This window comes from Mytilus galloprovincialis, chromosome 3 (genome assembly GCF_965363235.1).
Source record: "Mytilus galloprovincialis chromosome 3, xbMytGall1.hap1.1, whole genome shotgun sequence".
Taxonomy (NCBI): domain Eukaryota; kingdom Metazoa; phylum Mollusca; class Bivalvia; order Mytilida; family Mytilidae; genus Mytilus; species Mytilus galloprovincialis.
Window position 1 is genome coordinate 234,573 of NC_134840.1, and position 23,937 is coordinate 258,509.

The 23,937-nt window shown below is 28.9% G+C and overlaps 1 protein-coding gene across 4 annotated transcripts in view; it reads left to right on the top strand.

The window, feature by feature from the left end:
* The window catches only part of LOC143066885 (uncharacterized), a 104,995-nt gene that overhangs the window by 77,005 nt on the left and 4,053 nt on the right, over positions 1–23,937 (top strand). The window contains exons 3-4 of one of the 4 annotated variants that reach the window (XM_076239693.1): positions 1,107–2,358; positions 3,896–4,052. In XM_076239693.1, the coding sequence (XP_076095808.1) occupies positions 1,377–2,306 (930 nt within the window). In that variant the 5' untranslated portion in view covers positions 1,107–1,376 and the 3' untranslated portion in view covers positions 2,307–2,358; positions 3,896–4,052. Of the gene's footprint in view, positions 1–1,106; positions 2,359–2,586; positions 2,746–3,895; positions 4,053–23,937 lie in introns of those variants that run through there. The other 3 variants (XR_012975771.1, XR_012975773.1, XR_012975772.1) reach the window with 3 other exon arrangements.

Here is a 23,937-nt window from a genome sequence, read left to right on the forward strand (position 1 = left end):
TTCTTTCCATAGGGGATATTTGTCTCAGTATTAGAGTTTATACACATGCTTATAGCAACTGCTTAGTCCTTACCCTCGTCCAATATTTGTTTTATGTGTCAAGGTACTTTATCTAGCTTAATATTTCGTTGTTTGTATGTAACGCCTCTGGTCTAGCATTACGAAGCTAAATTAAATGTGTGTGTGTATGTTTACTTGTTTAACACTAGAACCTTGTTGTAGGCCTTTTATAATCTGTCACTGGTAATTGTGAAACATGCAATGGTAACTTGCAAACCTTGGTAGCTGGACTAAGTAATTTAAGAGTCTTAGACACTGGTTTCTTATTCATTTCAAGACAAAATATAACAAAAACAGTTATAAGTTTAGCAATGACTATTTAATCAGTCATAAATCAATATATTATAATATGTTATGAATAAATATCCCAAAGCAAAAACGGTTCAGAGCCCCCCTTGGATGTTAATCGTCGTGTGTAAACATGATAAAATGGTTTTACTATTTATACTCCCTTTGTGATGGGTATGGTTCACAAGTGGTAGGCTCTGGTAATAATGGTCTAGCTATCGAAATGGTCAGGGTAATGTGAGCTGTGTGCTGTGCGGTTCAGAATCTTCTGCTCCAACCGTTTACATCGTCCGGAAGTCCGTGGACACATAATATGTGTCTGTTACTATAACGATAAGTGTGTCCGTAAAATTAAGAGGGTGGTAAAGGGTTATTTTCGTGCAACGTTTTCAGCTTTTTAATTTCGAGTGTTTTCGTGTTTTGGTGTTTTATTTCTCGTTTTCTCGTTGTTCGGTTTGATGTGCGTGCTTCGTATTTCCCCTTATTTATTTTCCGTGTTTCGTGTTGGTGCTCCGAATTTCTCGTTCTTGCCTTTTCCACATTTGATTAAAAAGTAAACTGGAACTAACTCAAAGTAAACTGGTGACATATAGACCAAGGATGTGTATAGTTAGAAATCCTTGTATAGGCATAGTAACTTTTGAAACTTGTGTACTATAATAGAAATTTATACATTGTTACCATTCAACATCTATTGTATATGTATATGCTATACATGTAATAAAGTCCATCATGATAATATTTTTTTTTCAAATCAGATGCGAGTAGCAGACGCTTAAAGATGACCACAAGGTCTTTATGTCCATTAACAATGTCTAAAGCATTCGACACTGTTCCGCAGAAAAGACTAATGAACAAACTCAGAGCATATGGCACAGAACTTTCAGTTCTGAATTGGGTCGATAGTTTTCTAAGTGACAGGATACAACACGTTTCAATAAACAATAAAACATCATCATGGACAAAAGTAACCTCAGGTATACCTCAAGGATCTGTGCTTGGGCCTCTACTTTTTGTAATTTTCATAAATGACCTTCCAAACCTGGTTGATTCCGACGTATACCTCTTTGCAGATGATACTAAAATTTTTAACACAATTAGTCAGAAAGAAGATAAAACTCAATTACAAAGTGACTTTAAATAAACTATCGCAATGGAGTGATACCTGGCTATTAAAGTTTCACTCCGACAAGTGCAAACATATGCACATAGGTAAACCGGGACCGGAACCAGACTCAAAATATACACTGAAATCGACAATACTACAAAAAGTTACTGAAGAAAAAGACATTGGAGTAATTATTGACTCTGAATTAAATTTCGAAAAACATATAAGTGAGAAAGTTAATAAGGCAAATTCCATGTTTGCACTACTGAGAAGAACTTTTCAATATTTAGATACAGATACCTTTGTACCACTATACAAGACACTCGTTAGAACACATTTAGAATTTGCAAGCTCAGTATGGCATCCATATAAAATAAAATATGTTGATATGATTGAAAATGTGCAGCGCCGGGCAACTAAACAACTACCAGGATTAAAGAATTTAACATACTCAGAAAGACTGCAAAAATTGAAACTACCATCTCTAAATTTTAGACGAGTCCGAGGTGACATGATTGAATTATATAAAACACTGAATGGAAAATATGATAAAGAGGCGGCACAATTTGTTAAATTATGGAAGGATATGACAACACGAACAGGGTCACGCGGCAACAGTCTGAAAATATTTCCACAGAGAGCAAGAACAGAATTAAGGAGGAATGCCTTTGCTCTACGAGTGGTAAAAACATGGAATACACTACCCGAAATTATAGTAACATCACCAACCACAAATACATTTAAGAATAGACTAGACAAATACTGGAAGAACCAAACAATGATGTACGAAGACTATAAATCACCAATCACCGGAAGTGGAGAAGATTTAGATATAGAGACTGATGATTGAAGAGGGACTGTAGTTCCTGTATACATCAGTAAACGAACCTAAGTAAACCTAAGTAAGTACATGGTCTTCAAGAACGTCTTAGTAATAACTGCTGGTACTTTTTTTCTGAATATTTACGATTTTATTTCTCGTGCTTCATTTTTCCCAATTTTTATTTCACGTGTTTCCGTGTTCAGTACCACCCTCAATTAACGTAGCGATTGGTTTTAATTCTAAATATACATGATACCGGGTTCTGGAAACTAGGTTATCTCTGTCCATTCCGATTGGTCCTTAAAACCGGAAGTTCCCACGGCAATACTATAGAACATGGCGCAAAAACAAATAGAAATACACAACTGTCGAGGGAAAAGGGGAGGTATGGGCTTATCAAGAATAACCCTTAGTGGAAACGTATCTTGGTTACATTAAAGACCCTTAACATGATTGAATAAAACAGGTGAGCAAAAGGGACAAGTGATATACGGGTCAAACTAAAGCTGGGATCCTGTCAAAGTACCCCTCTGGTCAAACAGTGAGAACGAACCCTGTCCTATGATCTATCAATATTTCCCATAAACAATAATATAATACATACAATACAATACGGCCGCGATACCTGAAATATAAAGTGTTCATATGCATAGTCCGTTCATAAATATAACAGTGCAGCTCAGAGTTCTGGAACACGAAAATGAAAGTGAAAGTAGAAATGAATTCTCTGATCAACACAAGAAAAGAATGAAACATGATACATAAAAACCTACCAATCTTAAATCCTACCCTTAGGCATAACAGTATGTCCAATATCAGTCTGTGCTGTTCTATTTCGATATTTTTTGCATGTGTACTTAAAAAGAAGGTGTGGTATAAATATGATTGCCAATGACACAACTATCCACAAGAGACCAACATGACACAGACATTAACAACTATAGGTCACCGTACGACCTTTAACAATGAACATAGTCAGCTATAAAAGGCCCCGATATGGAAATGTAAAACAAATTAAAACGAGAAAACTAACGACCTTATTTGTATAAAAATATGAACGAAAAAACAAATATTTAACACATAAACAACCACTGAATTACAGGCTCCTGACTTGGAACAGGCACATACATAAATAATGTGGCGGGGTTAAACATGTTAGTGGGATCCCATCCCTTCCTTTAACATGCACTTATAGGTGACATCTAAGGAACTCGCCAGAGGGTTTCATCAGGCTAAATATATGTCATCATTTATCACAGAGTAAGCCTGGATCTGGCCACACTTTACTGAAACTTACTACAACTCAGCCCAATAAAGTCCTATGAAGCAGTAAGTGTGGGTACGTGGCCACACTACACTGCGTTATACAGATAAAAGTTAACTATCTTAAGTAAAACCAGCAAACATGCAGAAGAACGATTTCTGCTGATCATATATATATATACACATGAAAATAAACTGTAAATATCGAGGAAATATTTTAAATTTTAAATTTCAGGACATTGAATTAGCTCATATTTTTATGCCGATACATATGTATAAACAAAACACTTTTAATATTCCTTTAAATGATGATTGATGTCTACCTGTGTGACTTTTATATTTTAATCTTTCAGATATATGTACTTTTGAACTGGTGGTGGAAACTCATTGATTGAGGTGCTCCTTTATTGGAGGAAGTTCTGGAATACAAGTTACAAGTTGATCAAAGATCAGGAAGATGTAAAAAAACAGTTTTAATACTTTTTATGGACAATCGGTGAACATTTTTAGGTAAGATTATGTGATTATCATTGATAAAAACAAACAAATAACATCATTAATGATCGATCGGAGGCTGTTTGTAAGTACAAGGGATAAAAAATCAACCATGTTTGTGGAATGATTTTCTCTGCACACATGCATTTCCGGTAGGCAATGTTTCAATATAAATATTGAATAATAACTAATTTTATTTAAAAAAATAATGATTTTGAGGCACATATATGTACAGATGGGTGCACTCCTAACCTGTACAGCAAGTTAACTTGATAACCAGTCATTTGGACTGGTCAAAGTTAACCTGTGACCGAATGTAGGACTGCTCTGACCAGTCCTAGGACCACAATCTAGTTAACTTGAAAAGCGGACTTGGACCTAGGACTGTTTTTATGTCTGCCAAAAAGTTAACTTGGAAACAGGTCCGCTATTGATATAAGTTAACTTCGAACCAGTCCTGTCATAAGTTAACATAAGTTAACTTCGGAACCAGTCCTGTCATAAAGTTAACCTAAGTTAACTTGGAAACCGGTCCTGCCACAAAGTTAACTTCTGCTTGAACAAATCCGATCAAAACCAGACCTGTTCCCAAGTTAACTTTTGACTGGTCTGGTCAACACTAAGTTAACTTGTAACCAGGACCGCTCTTCGTTGATTTAAAAAAAAATATATTTTTAATATCTTTGTTTCGTAGTAGAAACATCGAAAATAAAGTAATTTGAAAATTAATACTTCCGTTTTATGAACAGGATTAAACACAAATAATTGAAAATAAGTACGCACAGAACGTAACACAAATTTATCTGTGATCTGACAATCTATCTATTATAAAAACGATCTCGGTTACAATGATAACAGGCACTGAATATATATATATATTCCGATATCAAATTCAATCATATTATGTATATTTTTGAAAATAAGTATATTTGATGTTAGGTGTATACGTCCTTGTTAGTTATACATCCTTGAACTATGCAGCTACAATCAGCAATAGTTTAATTCATTTAAATAATGACTACAAATTTTTGTTCGCCTAAATTAAGGGTGCCAGCATGTCTTCTTTTTACTCAAAATACTGATACGTAACAAAATTTCAGTAGTTTTGATACCTCCAGTTGACTTGTACAACAAAATTATTTGACCGCATCCACCAAAACTGACCATATATGCACTTTAATTTGTAAATCTATATACCTGCATAGTAAATCAGCAATATTTTTTATGTCAGGATTCAATGTATAATACAATCCTGACAATGGACAGCAAAATTGCAATATAATAACAAAAAATTTTGGTTCGCATAAATTTAAGATACCAGCATGTCCTCATTTTATTCAAAATTTTGATACGTAACAAAATTTCAGTAGTTTTGATACCTCCAGCTGACTTGTACAACAAAATTATTTGACCGCATTACCAAAACTGACCATATGTGAACTTTAAATTGTAAATCTATATACCAGCATAGTAAATCAGCCTTATTTTTAATGTCAGGATTCAATGTATAATACAATCATGACAATGGACAGCAATATTGCAATATAATAACAACAAATTTTTGTTAGCCTAAATTAAGGGTGCCAGCTTGTCCTCTTTTTACTTAAAATACTGATACGTAACAAAATTTCAGTAGTTTTGATGCCTCCAGTTGACTTGTACAACAAAATTATTTGACCGCATCCACCAAAACTGACCATATATGCACTTTAATTTGTAAATCTTTATACCAGCATAGTAAATCAGCCATATTTTTTATGTCAGGATTCAATGTATAATACAATCATGACAATGGACAGCAATATTGCAATATAATAACAACAAATTTTTGTTCGCATAAATTTAGGATACCAGCATGTCCTCATTTTATTCAAAATATTGAAACGTAACAAAATTTCAGTAGTTTTGATACCTCCAGTTGACTTGTACAACAAAATTATTTGACCGCATCCACCAAAACTGACCATATGTGCACTTTAATTTGTAAATCTATATACCCGCATCGTTAATCAGCCATATTTTTTATGTCAGGATTCAATGTATAATACAATCATGACAATGGACAGCAAAATTGCAATATAATAACAAAAAATTTTGGTTCGCATAAATTTAGGATACCAGCATGTCCTCTTTTTACTTAAAATACTGATACGTAACAAAATTTCAGTAGTTTTGATACCTCCAGTTGACTTGTACAACAAAATTATTTGACCGCATCCACCAAAACTGACCATATGTGCATTTTAATTTGTAAATCTATATACCCGCATAGTTAATCAGCCCTATTTTTTATGTCAGGATTCAATGTATAATACAATCATGACAATGGACAGCAAAATTGCAATATAATAACAAAAAATTTTGGTTTGCATAAATTTAGGATACCAGCATGTCCTCATTTTATTCAAAATATTGAAACGTAACAAAATTTCAGTAGTTTTGATACCTCCAGTTGACTTGTACAACAAAATTATTTGACCGCATCCACCAAAACTGACCATATGTGCACTTTAATTTGTAAATCTATATACCCGCATAGTTAATCAGCCATATTTTTTATGTCAGGATTCAATGTATAATACAATCATGACAATGGACAGCAAAATTGCAATATAATAACAAAATATTTTGGTTCGCATAAATTTAGGATACCAGCATGTCCTCATTTTATTTAAAATATTGATACGTAACAAAATTTCAGTAGTTTTGATACCTCCAGCTGACTTGTACAACAAAATTATTTGACCACATTACCAAAACTGACCATATGTGAACTTTAAATTGTAAATCTATATACCAGCATAGAAAATCAGCCTTATTTTTAATGTCAGGATTTAATGTATAATACAATCATGACAATGGACAGCAATATTGCAATATAATAACAACAAATTTGTGTTCGCCTAAATTAAGGGTATAAGCATGTCCTCTTTTTACTCAAAATAGTGATACGTAACAAAATTTCAGTAGTTTTGATGCCTCCAGTTGACTTGTACAACAAAATTATTTGACCGCATCCACCAAAACTGACCATATATGCACTTCAATTTGTAAATCTATATACCAGCATAGTAAATCAGCAATATTTTTTATGTCAGGATTCAATGTATAATACAATCCTGACAATGGACAGCAAAATTGCAATATAATAACAAAAAATTTTGGTTCGCATAAATTTAGGATACCAGCATGTCCTCATTTTATTCAAAATTTTGATACGTAACAAAATTTCAGTAGTTTTGATACCTCCAGCTGACTTGTACAACAAAATTATTTGACCGCATTACCAAAACTGACCATATGTGAACTTTAAATTGTAAATCTATATACCAGCATAGTAAATCAGCCTTATTTTTAATGTCAGGATTCAATGTATAATACAATCATGACAATGGACAGCAATATTGCAATATAATAACAACAAATTTTTGTTAGCCTAAATTAAGGGTGCCAGCATGTCCTCTTTTTACTTAAAATACTGATACGTAACAAAATTTCAGTAGTTTTGATGCCTCCAGTTGACTTGTACAACAAAATTATTTGACCGCATCCACCAAAACTGACCATATATGCACTTTAATTTGTAAATCTATATACCAGCATAGTAAATCAGCCATATTTTTTATGTCAGGATTTAATGTATAATACATGTGATCATGACAATGGACAGCAATATTGCAATATAATAACAACAAATTTTTGTTCACATAAATTTAGGATACCAGCATGTCCTCATTTTATTCAAAATATTGAAACGTAACAAAATTTCAGTAGTTTTGATACCTCCAGTTGACTTGTACAACAAAATTATTTGACTGCATCCACCAAAACTGACCATATGTGCACTTTAATTTGTAAATCTTTATACCCGCATCGTTAATCAGCCATATTTTTTATGTCAGGATTCAATGTATAATACAATCATGACAATGGACAGCAAAATTGCAATATAATATAACAAAAAATTTTGGTTCGCATAAATTTAGGATACCAGCATGTCCTCTTTTTACTTAAATACTGATACGTAACAAAATTTCAGTAGTTTTGATACCTCCAGTTGACTTGTACAACAAAATTATTTGACCGCATCCACCAAAACTGACCATATGTGCATTTTAATTTGTAAATCTATATACCCGCATAGTAAATCAGCCCTATTTTTTATGTCAGGATTCAATGTATAATACAATCATGACAATGGACAGCCAAATTGCAATATAATAACAAAAAATTTTGGTTTGCATAAATTTAGGATACCAGCATGTCCTCATTTTATTCAAAATATTGATACGTAACAAAATTTCAGTAGTTTTGATACCTCCAGCTGACTTGTACAACAAAATTTTTGACCACATTACCAAAACTGACCATATGTGAACTTTAAATTGTAAATCTATATACCAGCATAGAAAATCAGCCTTATTTTTAATGTCAGGATTCAATGTATAATACAATCATGACAATGGACAGCAATATTGCAATATAATAACAACAAATTTTTGTTAGCCTAATTAAATTAAGGGTGCCAGCATGTCCTCTTTTTACTTAAAATACTGATACGTAACAAAATTTCAGTAGTTTTGATGCCTCCAGTTGACTTGTACAACAAAATTATTTGACCGCATCCACCAAAACTGACCATATATGCACTTTAATTTGTAAATCTTTATACCAGCATAGTAAATCAGCCATATTTTTTATGTCAGGATTCAATGTATAATACAATCATGACAATGGACCGCAAGATTGCAATATATAACAACAAATTTTGGTTCGCATAAATTTAGGATACCAGCATGTCCTCATTTTATTCAAAATATTGAAACGTAACAAAATTTCAGTAGTTTTGATACCTCCAGTTGACTTGTACAACAAAATTATTTGACCGCATCCACCAAAACTGACCATATGTGCACTTTAATTTGTAAATCTTTATACCCGCATCGTTAATCAGCCATATTTTTTATGTCAGGATTCAATGTATAATACAATCATGACAATGGACAGCAAAATTGCAATATAATAACAAAAAATTTTGGTTCGCATAAATTTAGGATACCAGCATGTCCTCTTTTTACTTAAAATACTGATACGTAACAAAATTTCAGTAGTTTTGATACCTCCAGTTGACTTGTACAACAAAATTATTTGACCGCATCCACCAAAACTGACCATATGTGCATTTTAATTTGTAAATCTATATACCCGCATAGTTAATCAGCCCTATTTTTTATGTCAGGATTCAATGTATAATACAATCATGACAATGGACAGCCAAATTGCAATATAATAACAAAAAATTTTGGTTTGCATAAATTTAGGATACCAGCATGTCCTCATTTTATTCAAAATATTGATACGTAACAAAATTTCAGTAGTTTTGATACCTCCAGTTGACTTGTACAACAAAATTATTTGACTGCATCCACCAAAACTGACCATATGTGCACTTTAATTTGTAAATCTTTATACCCGCATCGTTAATCAGCCATATTTTTTATGTCAGGATTCAATGTATAATACAATCATGACAATGGACAGCAAAATTGCAATATAATATAACAAAAAATTTTGGTTCGCATAAATTTAGGATACCAGCATGTCCTCTTTTTACTTAAAATACTGATACGTAACAAAATTTCAGTAGTTTTGATACCTCCAGTTGACTTGTACAACAAAATTATTTGACCGCATCCACCAAAACTGACCATATGTGCATTTTAATTTGTAAATCTATATACCCGCATAGTAAATCAGCCCTATTTTTTATGTCAGGATTCAATGTATAATACAATCATGACAATGGACAGCCAAATTGCAATATAATAACAAAAAATTTTGGTTTGCATAAATTTAGGATACCAGCATGTCCTCATTTTATTCAAAATATTGATACGTAACAAAATTTCAGTAGTTTTGATACCTCCAGCTGACTTGTACAACAAAATTATTTGACCACATTACCAAAACTGACCATATGTGAACTTTAAATTGTAAATCTATATACCAGCATAGAAAATCAGCCTTATTTTTAATGTCAGGATTCAATGTATAATACAATCATGACAATGGACAGCAATATTGCAATATAATAACAACAAATTTTTGTTAGCCTAATTAAATTAAGGGTGCCAGCATGTCCTCTTTTTACTTAAAATACTGATACGTAACAAAATTTCAGTAGTTTTGATGCCTCCAGTTGACTTGTACAACAAAATTATTTGACCGCATCCACCAAAACTGACCATATATGCACTTTAATTTGTAAATCTTTATACCAGCATAGTAAATCAGCCATATTTTTTATGTCAGGATTCAATGTATAATACAATCATGACAATGGACAGCAATATTGCAATATAATAACAACAAATTTTGGTTCGCATAAATTTAGGATACCAGCATGTCCTCATTTTATTCAAAATATTGAAACGTAACAAAATTTCAGTAGTTTTGATACCTCCAGTTGACTTGTACAACAAAATTATTTGACCGCATCCACCAAAACTGACCATATGTGCACTTTAATTTGTAAATCTTTATACCCGCATCGTTAATCAGCCATATTTTTTATGTCAGGATTCAATGTATAATACAATCATGACAATGGACAGCAAAATTGCAATATAATAACAAAAAATTTTGGTTCGCATAAATTTAGGATACCAGCATGTCCTCTTTTTACTTAAAATACTGATACGTAACAAAATTTCAGTAGTTTTGATACCTCCAGTTGACTTGTACAACAAAATTATTTGACCGCATCCACCAAAACTGACCATATGTGCATTTTAATTTGTAAATCTATATACCCGCATAGTTAATCAGCCCTATTTTTTATGTCAGGATTCAATGTATAATACAATCATGACAATGGACAGCCAAATTGCAATATAATAACAAAAAATTTTGGTTTGCATAAATTTAGGATACCAGCATGTCCTCATTTTATTCAAAATATTGATACGTAACAAAATTTCAGTAGTTTTGATACCTCCAGCTGACTTGTACAACAAAATTATTTGACCACATTACCAAAACTGACCATATGTGAACTTTAAATTGTAAATCTATATACCAGCATAGAAAATCAGCCTTATTTTTAATGTCAGGATTCAATGTATAATACAATCATGACAATGGACAGCAATATTGCAATATAATAACAACAAATTTTTGTTCACCTAAATTAAGGGTGCCAGCATGTCCTCTTTTTACTTAAAATACTGATACGTAACAAAATTTCAGAAGTTTTAATGCCTCCAGTTGACTTGTACAACAAAATTATTTGACCGCATCCACCAAAACTGACCATATATGCACTTTAATTTGTAAATCTATATACCCGCATAGTAAATCAGCCATATTTTTGATGTCAGGATTCAATGTATAATACAATCATGACAATGGACAGCAATATTGCAATATAATAACAACAAATTTTGGTTCGCATAAATTTAGGATACCAGCATGTCCTCATTTTATTCAAAATATTGATCTTATCAAAATTTCAGTAGTTTTGATACCTCCAGTTGACTTGTACAACAAAATTATTTGACCACATCCACCAAAACTGACCATTTGTGCACTTTAATTTGTAAATCTATATACCCGCATAGTTAATCAGCCATATTTTTTATGCCAGAATCAATGTATAATACAATCATGACAATGGACAGCAATATTGCAATATAATAACAACAAATTTTTGTTCACATAAATTTATAATACCAGCATGTCCTCATTTTATTCAAAATATTGATACGTAACTAAATTTCAGTAGTTTTGATACCTCCAGCTGACTTGTACAACAAAATTATTTGACCGCATTACCAAAACTGACCATATGTGCACTTTAATTTGTAAATCTATATACACCATGGCATACCCGCATAGTATTAATCAGCCATATTTTTTATGTCAGGAATCATTGTATAATATAATCATGACAATGGACAGCAATATTGCAATTTAATAACAACAAATTTTTGTTCGCATAAATTTAGGATACCAGCGTGTCCTCCTTTTATTCAAAATATTGATACGTAACAAAATTTCAGTAGTTTTAATACCTCATGCTGACTTGGAAAACAAAACTATTTGACCAAAACTGATCATATGTGCACTTTTATTTGCAAATCTATATACCCGAATACCATTGTACCGAGCGCCTTAATGTCTTCTCCTGGCGCTCCTGTTCACATTTTAGTAGGACCGTAAATGTAGACGTAATCAATAATATTGGAAAACCATTAATGCAAAAAATATTCTGAATAAATTGAGAATGTCAGAATTTCATCTCTTTATTTATAATAACAGTCACATCATATATAGGAGTTCATGATGGTGTACGTGTAAAACAAAACTATTATGCCACATCATCAAAGTACCAACGAATCCGTACCAACACTGACATGTCTGAATTCATTTGTACTATTTACAATGATTTAATAAAAAAAAAGTATACGAGGTTCTCTTCTTGGAATCTATTATGTCGGTTGATTGATTTTGTTTATAGTTAAACGTCAAGTGGCAACTGTTTCATTTAAGTGCGCATTGAGTATAATTTTAGGACGTCTCATATAAATAGATCGGCAATGACAAATCTCTCGATTTATCACTGAACTAGTATATATTTGTTTATGGGCCAGCTGAAGGACGCCTCCGGGTGCGGGAATTTCTCGCTACATTGAAGACCTGTTGGTGACCTTCTGCTGTTGTTTTTTATTTGGTCGGGTTGTTGTCTCTTTGACACATTCCCCATTTCCATTCTCAATTTATTTCTAAAAAATTGAGTCGGACAGCAAATTTTTTTTACCAAGATTATTTAAATTCTTGAATTGACAGGAGATTGTACTACATTTACTATCTTAATCAATCTGAAATGCAAATTCTAGGTTTTATGACAACGATTATTTTTATTTTTGAATTGAGGCAATACACAAACTACATGAGATGTATAATTTGATTTAAATCAAAGGGTTGTTAAAAAAAGTTATCAATTAAATTTTTAAGTGTACTATATGGGTTAGTTGGCACATCAAATTCTTGTTTTTTGATTTGACAAGAATATTAATAAAATAAAAGAAGTGTCACTTTCATTGAGGTCAATGTAAATCATACACACCTGACTCTTGTAAAACTTTCAATTTTGTAAAAGTATTCCTCTGCATTTTCCAAAAAAAAACAGAATTGTAATGTCTTTGTATAATTTTCTAATAAAATAGAAAATATTAGCATGTATTTTTTATGCCACATCAATATATTAATTTCTGAACTTAAATTTCTTCTCATTTATGTCTAACAAACCAATCTGAAGTTAGAAAGTAATCAATTATTAGACCAGTTAAAAAATGTATAGATCTATTCTTTAATTCTTTTGTTTCATACAATAATTAACTTTTTTTAAATATTCAAATGTGTTATTTTAACCCAATTAGTATGAGTGTGAATTTATTTACTCAAAGGTCCTTTTATCTCTTAATTAGCCATAAACAATCACAAAAAGAATGAAAAATCAAGGTAGATAATTATTTGGATTAAAAATAAAACATATGAAATTAAAGGGAATATAATTAAATTCTTTTAAGTGATTATTTGTTTTGATAAGTAATTTGTGCATCTTTGTGATTGTAAATGGCTAATCAAGAGATAAAAGGGCTATTTGAGTTGAAGAACTCATACTCATACTCATACTCATTAGGTTAAATAAACACATAAGCATATATATAAAATGTTCATTTTAATATGAAAAATAAAAAAGAATTAAAGAATAGCTATGGATAAGGTAAACTTTTCATTATTGTAACTATACTATATTATATATTTAAAATATTATGTAAAATTGAGAATGGAAATGGGGAATGTGTCAAAGAGAACAACCCGACAAATAAAAAAACAACAGCAGAAGGTCACCAACAGGTGTGTTTATATAAAAAAATAATAATATTAAAATAGGTATCAATAGGTACCAGGATTATAATTTAATGATTTTTTAATTTATAATTTATTATAATTTATAATTATAATTAAAACACCTGCAATATAAACATATTGTAAGTTTTGTATTTACCAATTGTGTCGTGTTTTGTGATTAAGATTTAGAAAACCAGTTTTCCACTCATTTACAATATTATTCTACTCTTAAGCTATTAAAATAGTAAGTAAACCTAAGCTTACTGAATCCCATGTCAATTAGTTATTTGTTGTATTGCTGTAAAATTTAAGAATTAAAGTTATCTTGGTATAAAAAAGGTAGGATTTGCAATTCGGACAAAATAGAGATATTACACTTTAATTTTTTTAATAACTTTTTCAAATCAACTTGGATTTTCATCAAACTATGTAGGTATCTTAGATATTTATTAAGCTTAATGAATCCAATGTCATTTAGTTTTTTGTTGTATTGCTGAAAATGAAAAATTTAAAAATTAAATTAATCTAGGTCAAAAAAGCTAGAATTTGCAGTTTGAACAAAATAGAGATAGTACACTTTAATTTTTTTAATAACTTTTTCAAATCAACTTGGATTTTCATCAAACTATGTAAGTATCTTAGATATATATTAAGCTTACTGAATCCCATGTCATTTAGTTGTTTTTTTTTATTGCTGAAAAATTTAAAAATTAAATTAATCTAGGTAAAAAAAGCTAGAATTTGCAGTTCGAACAAAATAGAGATAGTACACTTTAATTTTTTTAATAACTTTTTCAAATCAACTTGAATGTTCATCAAACTATGCAGCTACCTTACATTTATATTAAGCTTACTGAATCCCATGTCAATTAGTTTTTTTGTTGTATTGCTGTAAAATTTAAGAATTAAAGTTATCTTGGTATAAAAAAGCTAGGATTTGCAATTCGGACAAAATAGAGATAGTACACTTTAATTTTTTTAATAACTTTTTCAAATCAACTTGGATTTTCATCAAACTATGTAGGTATCTTAGATATATGTTAAGCTTAATGAATCCAATGTCATTTAGTTTTTTGTTGTATTGCTGTAAAATTTAAAAATTAAATTACTCTGGGTCAAAAAAGCTAGAATTTGCAGTTCGAACAAAATGGACATAGTACACTTTAATTTTTTTAATAACTTTTTCAAATCAACTTGGATTTTCATCAAACTATGTAGGTATCTTAGATATATATTAAGCTTACTGAATCCCATGTCATTGAGTTTTTTGTTGTTTTGCTGTAAAATTTAAAAATTAAATTAATCTAGGTAAGAAAAGCTAGAATTTGGAGTTCGAACAAAAAAGAGATAGTACACTTTGATTTTTTTAATAACTTTTTCAAATCAACTTGGATGTTCTTCAAAGTATGCAGCTATCTTACATATATATTAAGCTTACTGAATCCCATGTCAATTAGTTATTTGTTGTATTGCTGTAAAATTTAAGAAATGAAGTTATCTTGGTATAAAAAAGCTAGGATTTGCAATTCGGACAAAATAGAGATAGTACACTTTCATTTTTTTAATTACTTTTTCAAATCAACTTGAATTTTCATCAAACTATGTAGGTATCTTAGATATATATTAAGTTTACTGAATCCCATGTCATTTAGTTTTTTGTTGTATTGCTGAAAAATTTAAAAATTAAATTACTCTAGGTCAAAAAAGCTAGAATTTGCAGTTCGAACAAAATAGAGATAGTACACTTTAATTTTTTTAATAACTTTTTCAAATCAACTTGAATGTTCTTCAAACAATGCGGCTATCTTACAGATATATTAAGCTTACTGAATCCCATTTCAATTCGTTATTTGGTGTATTGCTGAAAAATTTAAGAATTTAAAGTTATCTTGGTATAAAAAAGCTAGGATTTGCAATTCGGACAAAATAGAGATAGTACACTTTAATTTGTTTAATAACTTTTTCAAATCAACTTGGATTTTCATCAAACTATGTAGGTATCTTAGATATATATTAAGCTTAATGAATCCAATGTCATTTAGTTTTTTGTTGTATTGCTGAAAATGAAAAATTTAAAAATTAAATTAATCTAGGTCAAAAAAGCTAGAATTTGCAATTCGGACAAAATAGAGATATTACACTTTAATTTTTTTAATAACTTTTTCAAATCAACTTGGATTTTCATCAAACTATGTAGGTATCTTAGATATATATTAAGCTTACTGAATCCCATGTCATTTAGTTTTTTGTTGTATTGCTGAAAAATTTTAAAATTAAATTAATCTAGGTCAAAAAAGCTAGAATTTGCATTTCGAACAAAATGGACATAGTACACTTTAATTTTTTTAATGACTTTTTCAAATCAACTTGGATTTTCATCAAACTATGTAGGTATCTTAGATATATATTAAGCTTACTGAATCCCATGTCATTGAGTTTTTTGTTGTATTGCTGTAAAATTTAAAAAATAAATTAATCTAGGTCAAAAAAGCTAGAATTTGCAGTTCGAACTAAATAGAGATAGTACACTTTAATTTTTTTAATAACTTTTTCAAATCAACTTGGATTTTCATCAAACTATGTAGGTATCTTAGATATATATAAAGCTTACCGAATCCCATGTCATTTAGTTTTTTGTTGTATTGCTGAAAAATTTTAAAATTAAATTAATCTAGGTCAAAAAAGCTAGAATTTGCATTTCGAACAAAATGGACATAGTACACTTTAATTTTTTTAATAACTTTTTCAAATCAACTTGGATTTTCATCAAACTATGTAGGTATCTTAAATATATATTAAGCTTACTGAATCCCATGTCATTGAGTTTTTTGTTGTATTGCTGTAAAATTTAAAAAATAAATTAATCTAGGTCAAAAAAGCTAGAATTTGCAGTTCGAACTAAATAGAGATAGTACACTTTAATTTTTTTAATAACTTTTTCAAATCAACTTGGATTTTCATCAAACTATGTAGGTATCTTAGATATATATAAAGCTTACCGAATCCCATGTCATTTAGTTTTTTGTTGTATTGCTGAAAATGAAAAATTTAAAAATTAAATTAATCTAGGTCAAAAAAGCTAGAATTTGCAATTCGGACAAAATAGAGATATTACACTTTAATTTTTTTAATAACTTTTTCAAATCAACTTGGATTTTCATCAAACTATGTAGGTATCTTAGATATATATTAAGCTTACTGAATCCCATGTCATTGAGTTTTTTGTTGTTTTGCTGTAAAATTTAAAAATTAAATTAATCTAGGTAAGAAAAGCTAGAATTTGCAGTTCGAACAAAAAAGAGATAGTACACTTTAATTTTTTTAATAACTTTTTCAAATCAACTTGGATGTTCTTCAAAGTATGCAGCTATCTTACATATATATTAAGCTTACTGAATCCCATGTCAATTAGTTATTTGTTGTATTGCTGTAAAATTTAAGAAATGAAGTTATCTTGGTATAAAAAAGCTAGGATTTGCAATTCGGACAAAATAGAGATAGTACACTTTCATTTTTTTAATTACTTTTTCAAATCAACTTGAATTTTCATCAAACTATGTAGGTATCTTAGATATATATTAAGTTTACTGAATCCCATGTCATTTAGTTTTTTGTTGTATTGCTGAAAAATTTAAAAATTAAATTACTCTAGGTCAAAAAAGCTAGAATTTGCAGTTCGAACAAAATAGAGATAGTACACTTTAATTTTTTTAATAACTTTTTCAAATCAACTTGAATGTTCTTCAAACAATGCGGCTATCTTACAGATATATTAAGCTTACTGAATCCCATTTCAATTCGTTATTTGGTGTATTGCTGAAAAATTTAAGAATTTAAAGTTATCTTGGTATAAAAAAGCTAGGATTTGCAATTCGGACAAAATAGAGATAGTACACTTTAATTTGTTTAATAACTTTTTCAAATCAACTTGGATTTTCATCAAACTATGTAGGTATCTTAGATATATATTAAGCTTAATGAATCCAATGTCATTTAGTTTTTTGTTGTATTGCTGAAAATGAAAAATTTAAAAATTAAATTAATCTAGGTCAAAAAAGCTAGAATTTGCAATTCGGACAAAATAGAGATATTACACTTTAATTTTTTTAATAACTTTTTCAAATCAACTTGGATTTTCATCAAACTATGTAGGTATCTTAGATATATATTAAGCTTACTGAATCCCATGTCATTTAGTTTTTTGTTGTATTGCTGAAAAATTTTAAAATTAAATTAATCTAGGTCAAAAAAGCTAGAATTTGCATTTCGAACAAAATGGACATAGTACACTTTAATTTTTTTAATGACTTTTTCAAATCAACTTGGATTTTCATCAAACTATGTAGGTATCTTAGATATATATTAAGCTTACTGAATCCCATGTCATTGAGTTTTTTGTTGTATTGCTGTAAAATTTAAAAAATAAATTAATCTAGGTCAAAAAAGCTAGAATTTGCAGTTCGAACTAAATAGAGATAGTACACTTTAATTTTTTTAATAACTTTTTCAAATCAACTTGGATTTTCATCAAACTATTTAGGTATCTTAGATATATATAAAGCTTACCGAATCCCATGTCATTTAGTTTTTTGTTGTATTGCTGAAAAATTTTAAAATTAAATTAATCTAGGTCAAAAAAGCTAGAATTTGCATTTCGAACAAAATGGACATAGTACACTTTAATTTTTTTAATAACTTTTTCAAATCAACTTGGATTTTCATCAAACTATGTAGGTATCTTAAATATATATTAAGCTTACTGAATCCCATGTCATTGAGTTTTTTGTTGTATTGCTGTAAAATTTAAAAAATAAATTAATCTAGGTCAAAAAAGCTAGAATTTGCAGTTCGAACTAAATAGAGATAGTACACTTTAATTTTTTTAATAACTTTTTCAAATCAACTTGGATTTTCATCAAACTATGTAGGTATCTTAGATATATATAAAGCTTACCGAATCCCATGTCATTTAGTTTTTTGTTGTATTGCTGAAAAATTTTAAAATTAAATTAATCTAGGTCAAAAAAGCTAGAATTTGCATTTCGAAACCAAATGTCTGAACCTGCGGTTCCTCTCGTACTGAGCAGGATTACCATTGCAACGACTTGTCATCAGTAGGGTAAAACTAACCTGTCTCAAAATGGACATAGTACACTTTAATTTTTTTAATAACTTTTTCAAATCAACTTGGATGTTCATCAAAGTATGCAGCTATCTTACATATATATTAAGCTTACTGAATCCCATGTTAATTTGTTATTTGTTGTATTGCTGTAAAATTTAAGAATTAAAGTTATCTTGGTATAAAAAAGCTAGGATTTGCAATTCGGACAAAATAGAGATATTACACTTTAATTTTTTTAATAACTTTTTCAAATCAACTTGGATTTTCATCAAACTATGTAGGTATCTTAGATATATATTAAGCTTACTGAATCCCATGTCATTGAGTTTTTTGTTGTATTGCTGTAAAATTTAAAAATTAAATTAATCTAGGTCAAAAAAGCTAGAATTTGCAGTTCGAACAAAATAGAGATAGTACACTTTAATTTTTTTAATAACTTTTTCAAATCAACTTGGATTTTCATCAAACTATGTAGGTATCTTAGATATATATTAAACTTAATGAATCCAATGTCATTTAGTTTTTTGTTGTATTGCTGAAAATGAAAAATTTAAAAATTAAATTAATCTAGGTCAAAAAAGCTAGAATTTGCAATTCGGACAAAATAGAGATATTACACTTTAATTTTTTTAATAACTTTTTCAAATCAACTTGGATTTTCATCAAACTATGTAGGTATCTTAGATATATATTAAGCTTACTGAATCCCATGTCATTGAGTTTTTTGTTGTATTGCTGTAAAATTTAAAAATTAAATTAAACTAGGTCAAAAAAGCTAGAATTTGCAGTTCGAACAAAATAGAGATAGTACACTTTAATTTTTTTAATAACTTTTTCAAATCAACTTGGATGTTCATCAAACTATGCAGCTATCTTACATATATATTAAGCTTACTGAATCCCATGTCAATTTGTTATTTGTTGTATTGCTGTAAAATTTAAGAATTAAAGTTATCTTGGTATAAAAAAGCTAGGATTTGCAATTCGGACAAAATAGAGATATTACACTTTAATTTTTTTAATAACTTTTTCAAATCAACTTGGATTTTCATCAAACTATGTAGGTATCTTAGATATATATTAAGCTTACTGAATCCCATGTCATTTAGTTTTTTGTTGTATTGCTGTAAAATTTAAAAATTAAATTACTCTAGGTCAAAAAAGCTAGAATTTGCAGTTCGAACAAAATAGAGATAGTACACTTTAATTTTTTTAATAACTTTTTCAAATCAACTTGAATGTTCTTCAAACTATGCGGCTATCTTACATATATATTAAGCTTACTGAATCCCATGTCAATTCGTTATTTGTTGTATTGCTGAAAAATTTAAGAATTTAAAGTTATCTTGGTATAAAAAAGCTAGGATTTGCAATTCGGACAAAATAGAGATAGTACACTTTAATTTTTTTAATAACTTTTTCAAATCAACTTGGATTTTCATCAAACTATGTAGGTATCTTAGATATATATTAAGCTTACTGAATCCCATGTCATTTAGTTTTTTGTTGTATTGCTGTAAAATTTTAAAATTAAATTACTCTAGGTCAAAAAAGCTAGAATTTGCAGTTCGAACAAAATGGACATAGTACACTTTATTTTTTTTAATAACTTTTTCAAATCAACTTGGATGTTCATCAAACTATGCAGCTATCTAACATATATATTAAGCTTAATGAATCCCATTTCATTTAGTTTTTTGTTGTATTGCTGTAAAATTTAAAAATTAAATTACTCTGGGTCAAAAAAGCTAGAATTTGCAGTTCGAACAAAATGGACATAGTACACTTTAATTTTTTTAATAACTTTTTCAAATCAACTTGGATGTTCATCAAACTATGCAGCAATCTTACATATATATTAAGCTTACTGAATCCCATGTCAATTAGTTATTTGTTGTATTGCTGTAAAATTTAAGAATTAAAGTTATCTTGGTATAAAAAAGCTAGGATTTGCAATTCGGACAAAATAGAGATAGTTAACCCTAACCCTAACCCTAACTTAATAACTTTTTCAAATCAACTTGGATTTTCATCAAACTATGTAGGTATCTTAGATATATATAAAGCTTACCGAATCCCATGTCATTTAGTTTTTTGTTGTATTGCTGAAAAATTTAAAAATTAAATTAATCTAGGTCAAAAAAGCTAGAATTTGCATTTCGAACAAAATGGACATAGTACACTTTAATTTTTTTAATAACTTTTTCAAATCAACTTGGATCATCATCAAACTATGCAGCTATCTTACATATATATTAAGCTTACTGAATCCCATGTCAATTAGTTATTTGTTGTATTGCTGTAAAATTAAAGAATTAAGTTATCTTGGTATAAAAAAGCTAGGATTTGCAATTCGGACAAAATAGAGATAGTACACTTTAAATTTTTTAATAACTTTTTCAAATCAACTTGGATTTTCATCAAACTATGTAGGTATCTTAGATATATATTAAGCTTAATGAATCCAATGTCATTTAGTTTTTTGTTGTATTGCTGAAAATGAAAAATTTAAAAATTTAAAGTTATCTTGGTATAAAAAAGCTAGGATTTGCAATTCGGACAAAATAAAGATAGTACACTTTAAATTTTTTAATTACTTTTTCAAATCAACTTGAATTTTCATCAAACTATGTAGGTATCTTAGATATATATTAAGCTTACTGAATCCCATGTCATTGAGTTTTTTGTTGTATTGCTGAAAAATTTAAAAATTAAATTACTCTAGGTCAAAAAAGCTAGAATTTGCAGTTCGAACAAAATAGAGATAGTACACTTTAAATTTTTTAATAACTTTTTCAAATCAACTTGGATTTTCATCAAACTATGTAGGTATCTTAGATATATATTAAGCTTAATGAATCCAATGTCATTTAGTTTTTTGTTGTATTGCTGAAAATGAAAAATTTAAAAATTTAAAGTTATCTTGGTATAAAAAAGCTAGGATTTGCAATTCGGACAAAATAGAGATAGTACACTTTAATTTTTTTAATAACTTTTTCAAATCAACTTTGATTTTCATCAAACTATGTAGGTATCTTAGATATATATTAAGCTTAATGAATCCAATGTCATTTAGTTTTTTGTTGTATTGCTGTATCTTTTGTAAATTTTTTCATCCTTAGTGCCAAAAACAACGGAATGATAATGCTGTTGTATAATATTCTAACAGAATTTAACATTACAATTTTAGACAACATGTTTTGAATATAAATTAAAGAAAATAAATAGTTCACTTTTAATTGAGATCGATATAGATATTACTCACCTGACTCTTTTAAAGCTATTAATTTAGTAAAATAATTCATCCGTATTGGCAAAAAGAACAGAATTTAAATGTCGTTGTATAATTTTTTAATAAAATAGAAAATATTAGCATCTTCATTGTATGCGACATCATTTGTTTGAATTTCTTTTCATTAATGTCTAACCATATATATCAAAAAGAAGATGTGGTATGATTGCCAATGAGACAACTGTCCACAAGAGACCAAAATGACACTAACATTAACAACTACAGGTCACTGTACAGCCTTCAACAATGAGCAAAGCCCATACTGCATAGTCAGATATAATAGGCCCAAATAAGACCATGTAACAAACCAATCTGAAGTTTAAAAAGTAATCAATTATCAGACCAGTTCAAAAATATATATAGAAACAAAAGAACTTTTGTCACTATTTAATACTTTTAGCAGAAATATAAGTAGCTTTAGACTACTGGAATTTTCATTTTTTGTAAAACATTTCATCTTTAGTACCAAAAATAACAGAATTATAAAGCCGTTGTATAATATTCTAACAGAATTAAACATTACAATTTTAGACTACATGTTTTGAAATAACTAAATATGAAACCAGTTCAAGAATATTAATAAAATAAAAGAAATAGTGTCACTTTTTATTGAGATCAATATAGATATTACTCACCTAACTCTTTTAAAGCTATCAATTAAGTAAAATTATTCCTCCGTATTGGCAAAAAGAACAGAATTTAATGTTGTTTAGTTTTCTAATAAAATTGAAAAAAATAGCATCTTTGTTTTATGCAATGTCAATTTTTTTTTCATTTCTTAACTTAGATTTCTTCTCATTAATGTCTAACAAACCAATCTGAAGTTTATAAAGTAATCAGTTATCAGAAACGTCAGGAATATATAGAAACAAAAGACATTTTACCACTATTTCATGCTTTTAGCATAAAAATAAGTAACTTACAGATGACTAGAACTTTCATTTTTTTTTAATTTTCATCCTTAGTGCTTCAATAACAGAATGATAATGCCGTTGTATAATATTCTAACAGAATTAAACATTTTTCTATAATGAGAGTGCAAGAATATTAATAAAATAAAAGAAGTAGTGTCTCTTTTAATTGAGATTGATATAATTATTACTCATCTGACTCTTCTTAAGCTATTGAATATAAAAAAAAACTTAATTTAGATGTTTTCATATAAAATTCTAATAAAATTGAGGGAAAAAAAATGCAATTCTAAACATACATTTATATTAATAAAATAAAAGAAGTGGCATCACTTTTTATTGTGATAGATATGAATATTACTAACTGAAATATTACTTATTTCCATTAATGGGACAACATATTTGCAATTGAAAACTAAAAATTCTTCACTTTCATGTGTAGCAAATCTGAGGTATAAAAATACTCAAATGTCAGGCCAGTACAAAAATATTGTAAAAAGGAAAATCACAAGTAAAATTACAATCATCTTTTATCATTTTGGACATCAATTTAGATTATAGACTCATAGAGCTCTTGTTTTTTTTGTTTAACTATTCATCGTTACATAATTAAACATAATTAAGATGACGTTGTATAGGATTTTAAAACAAATGAAA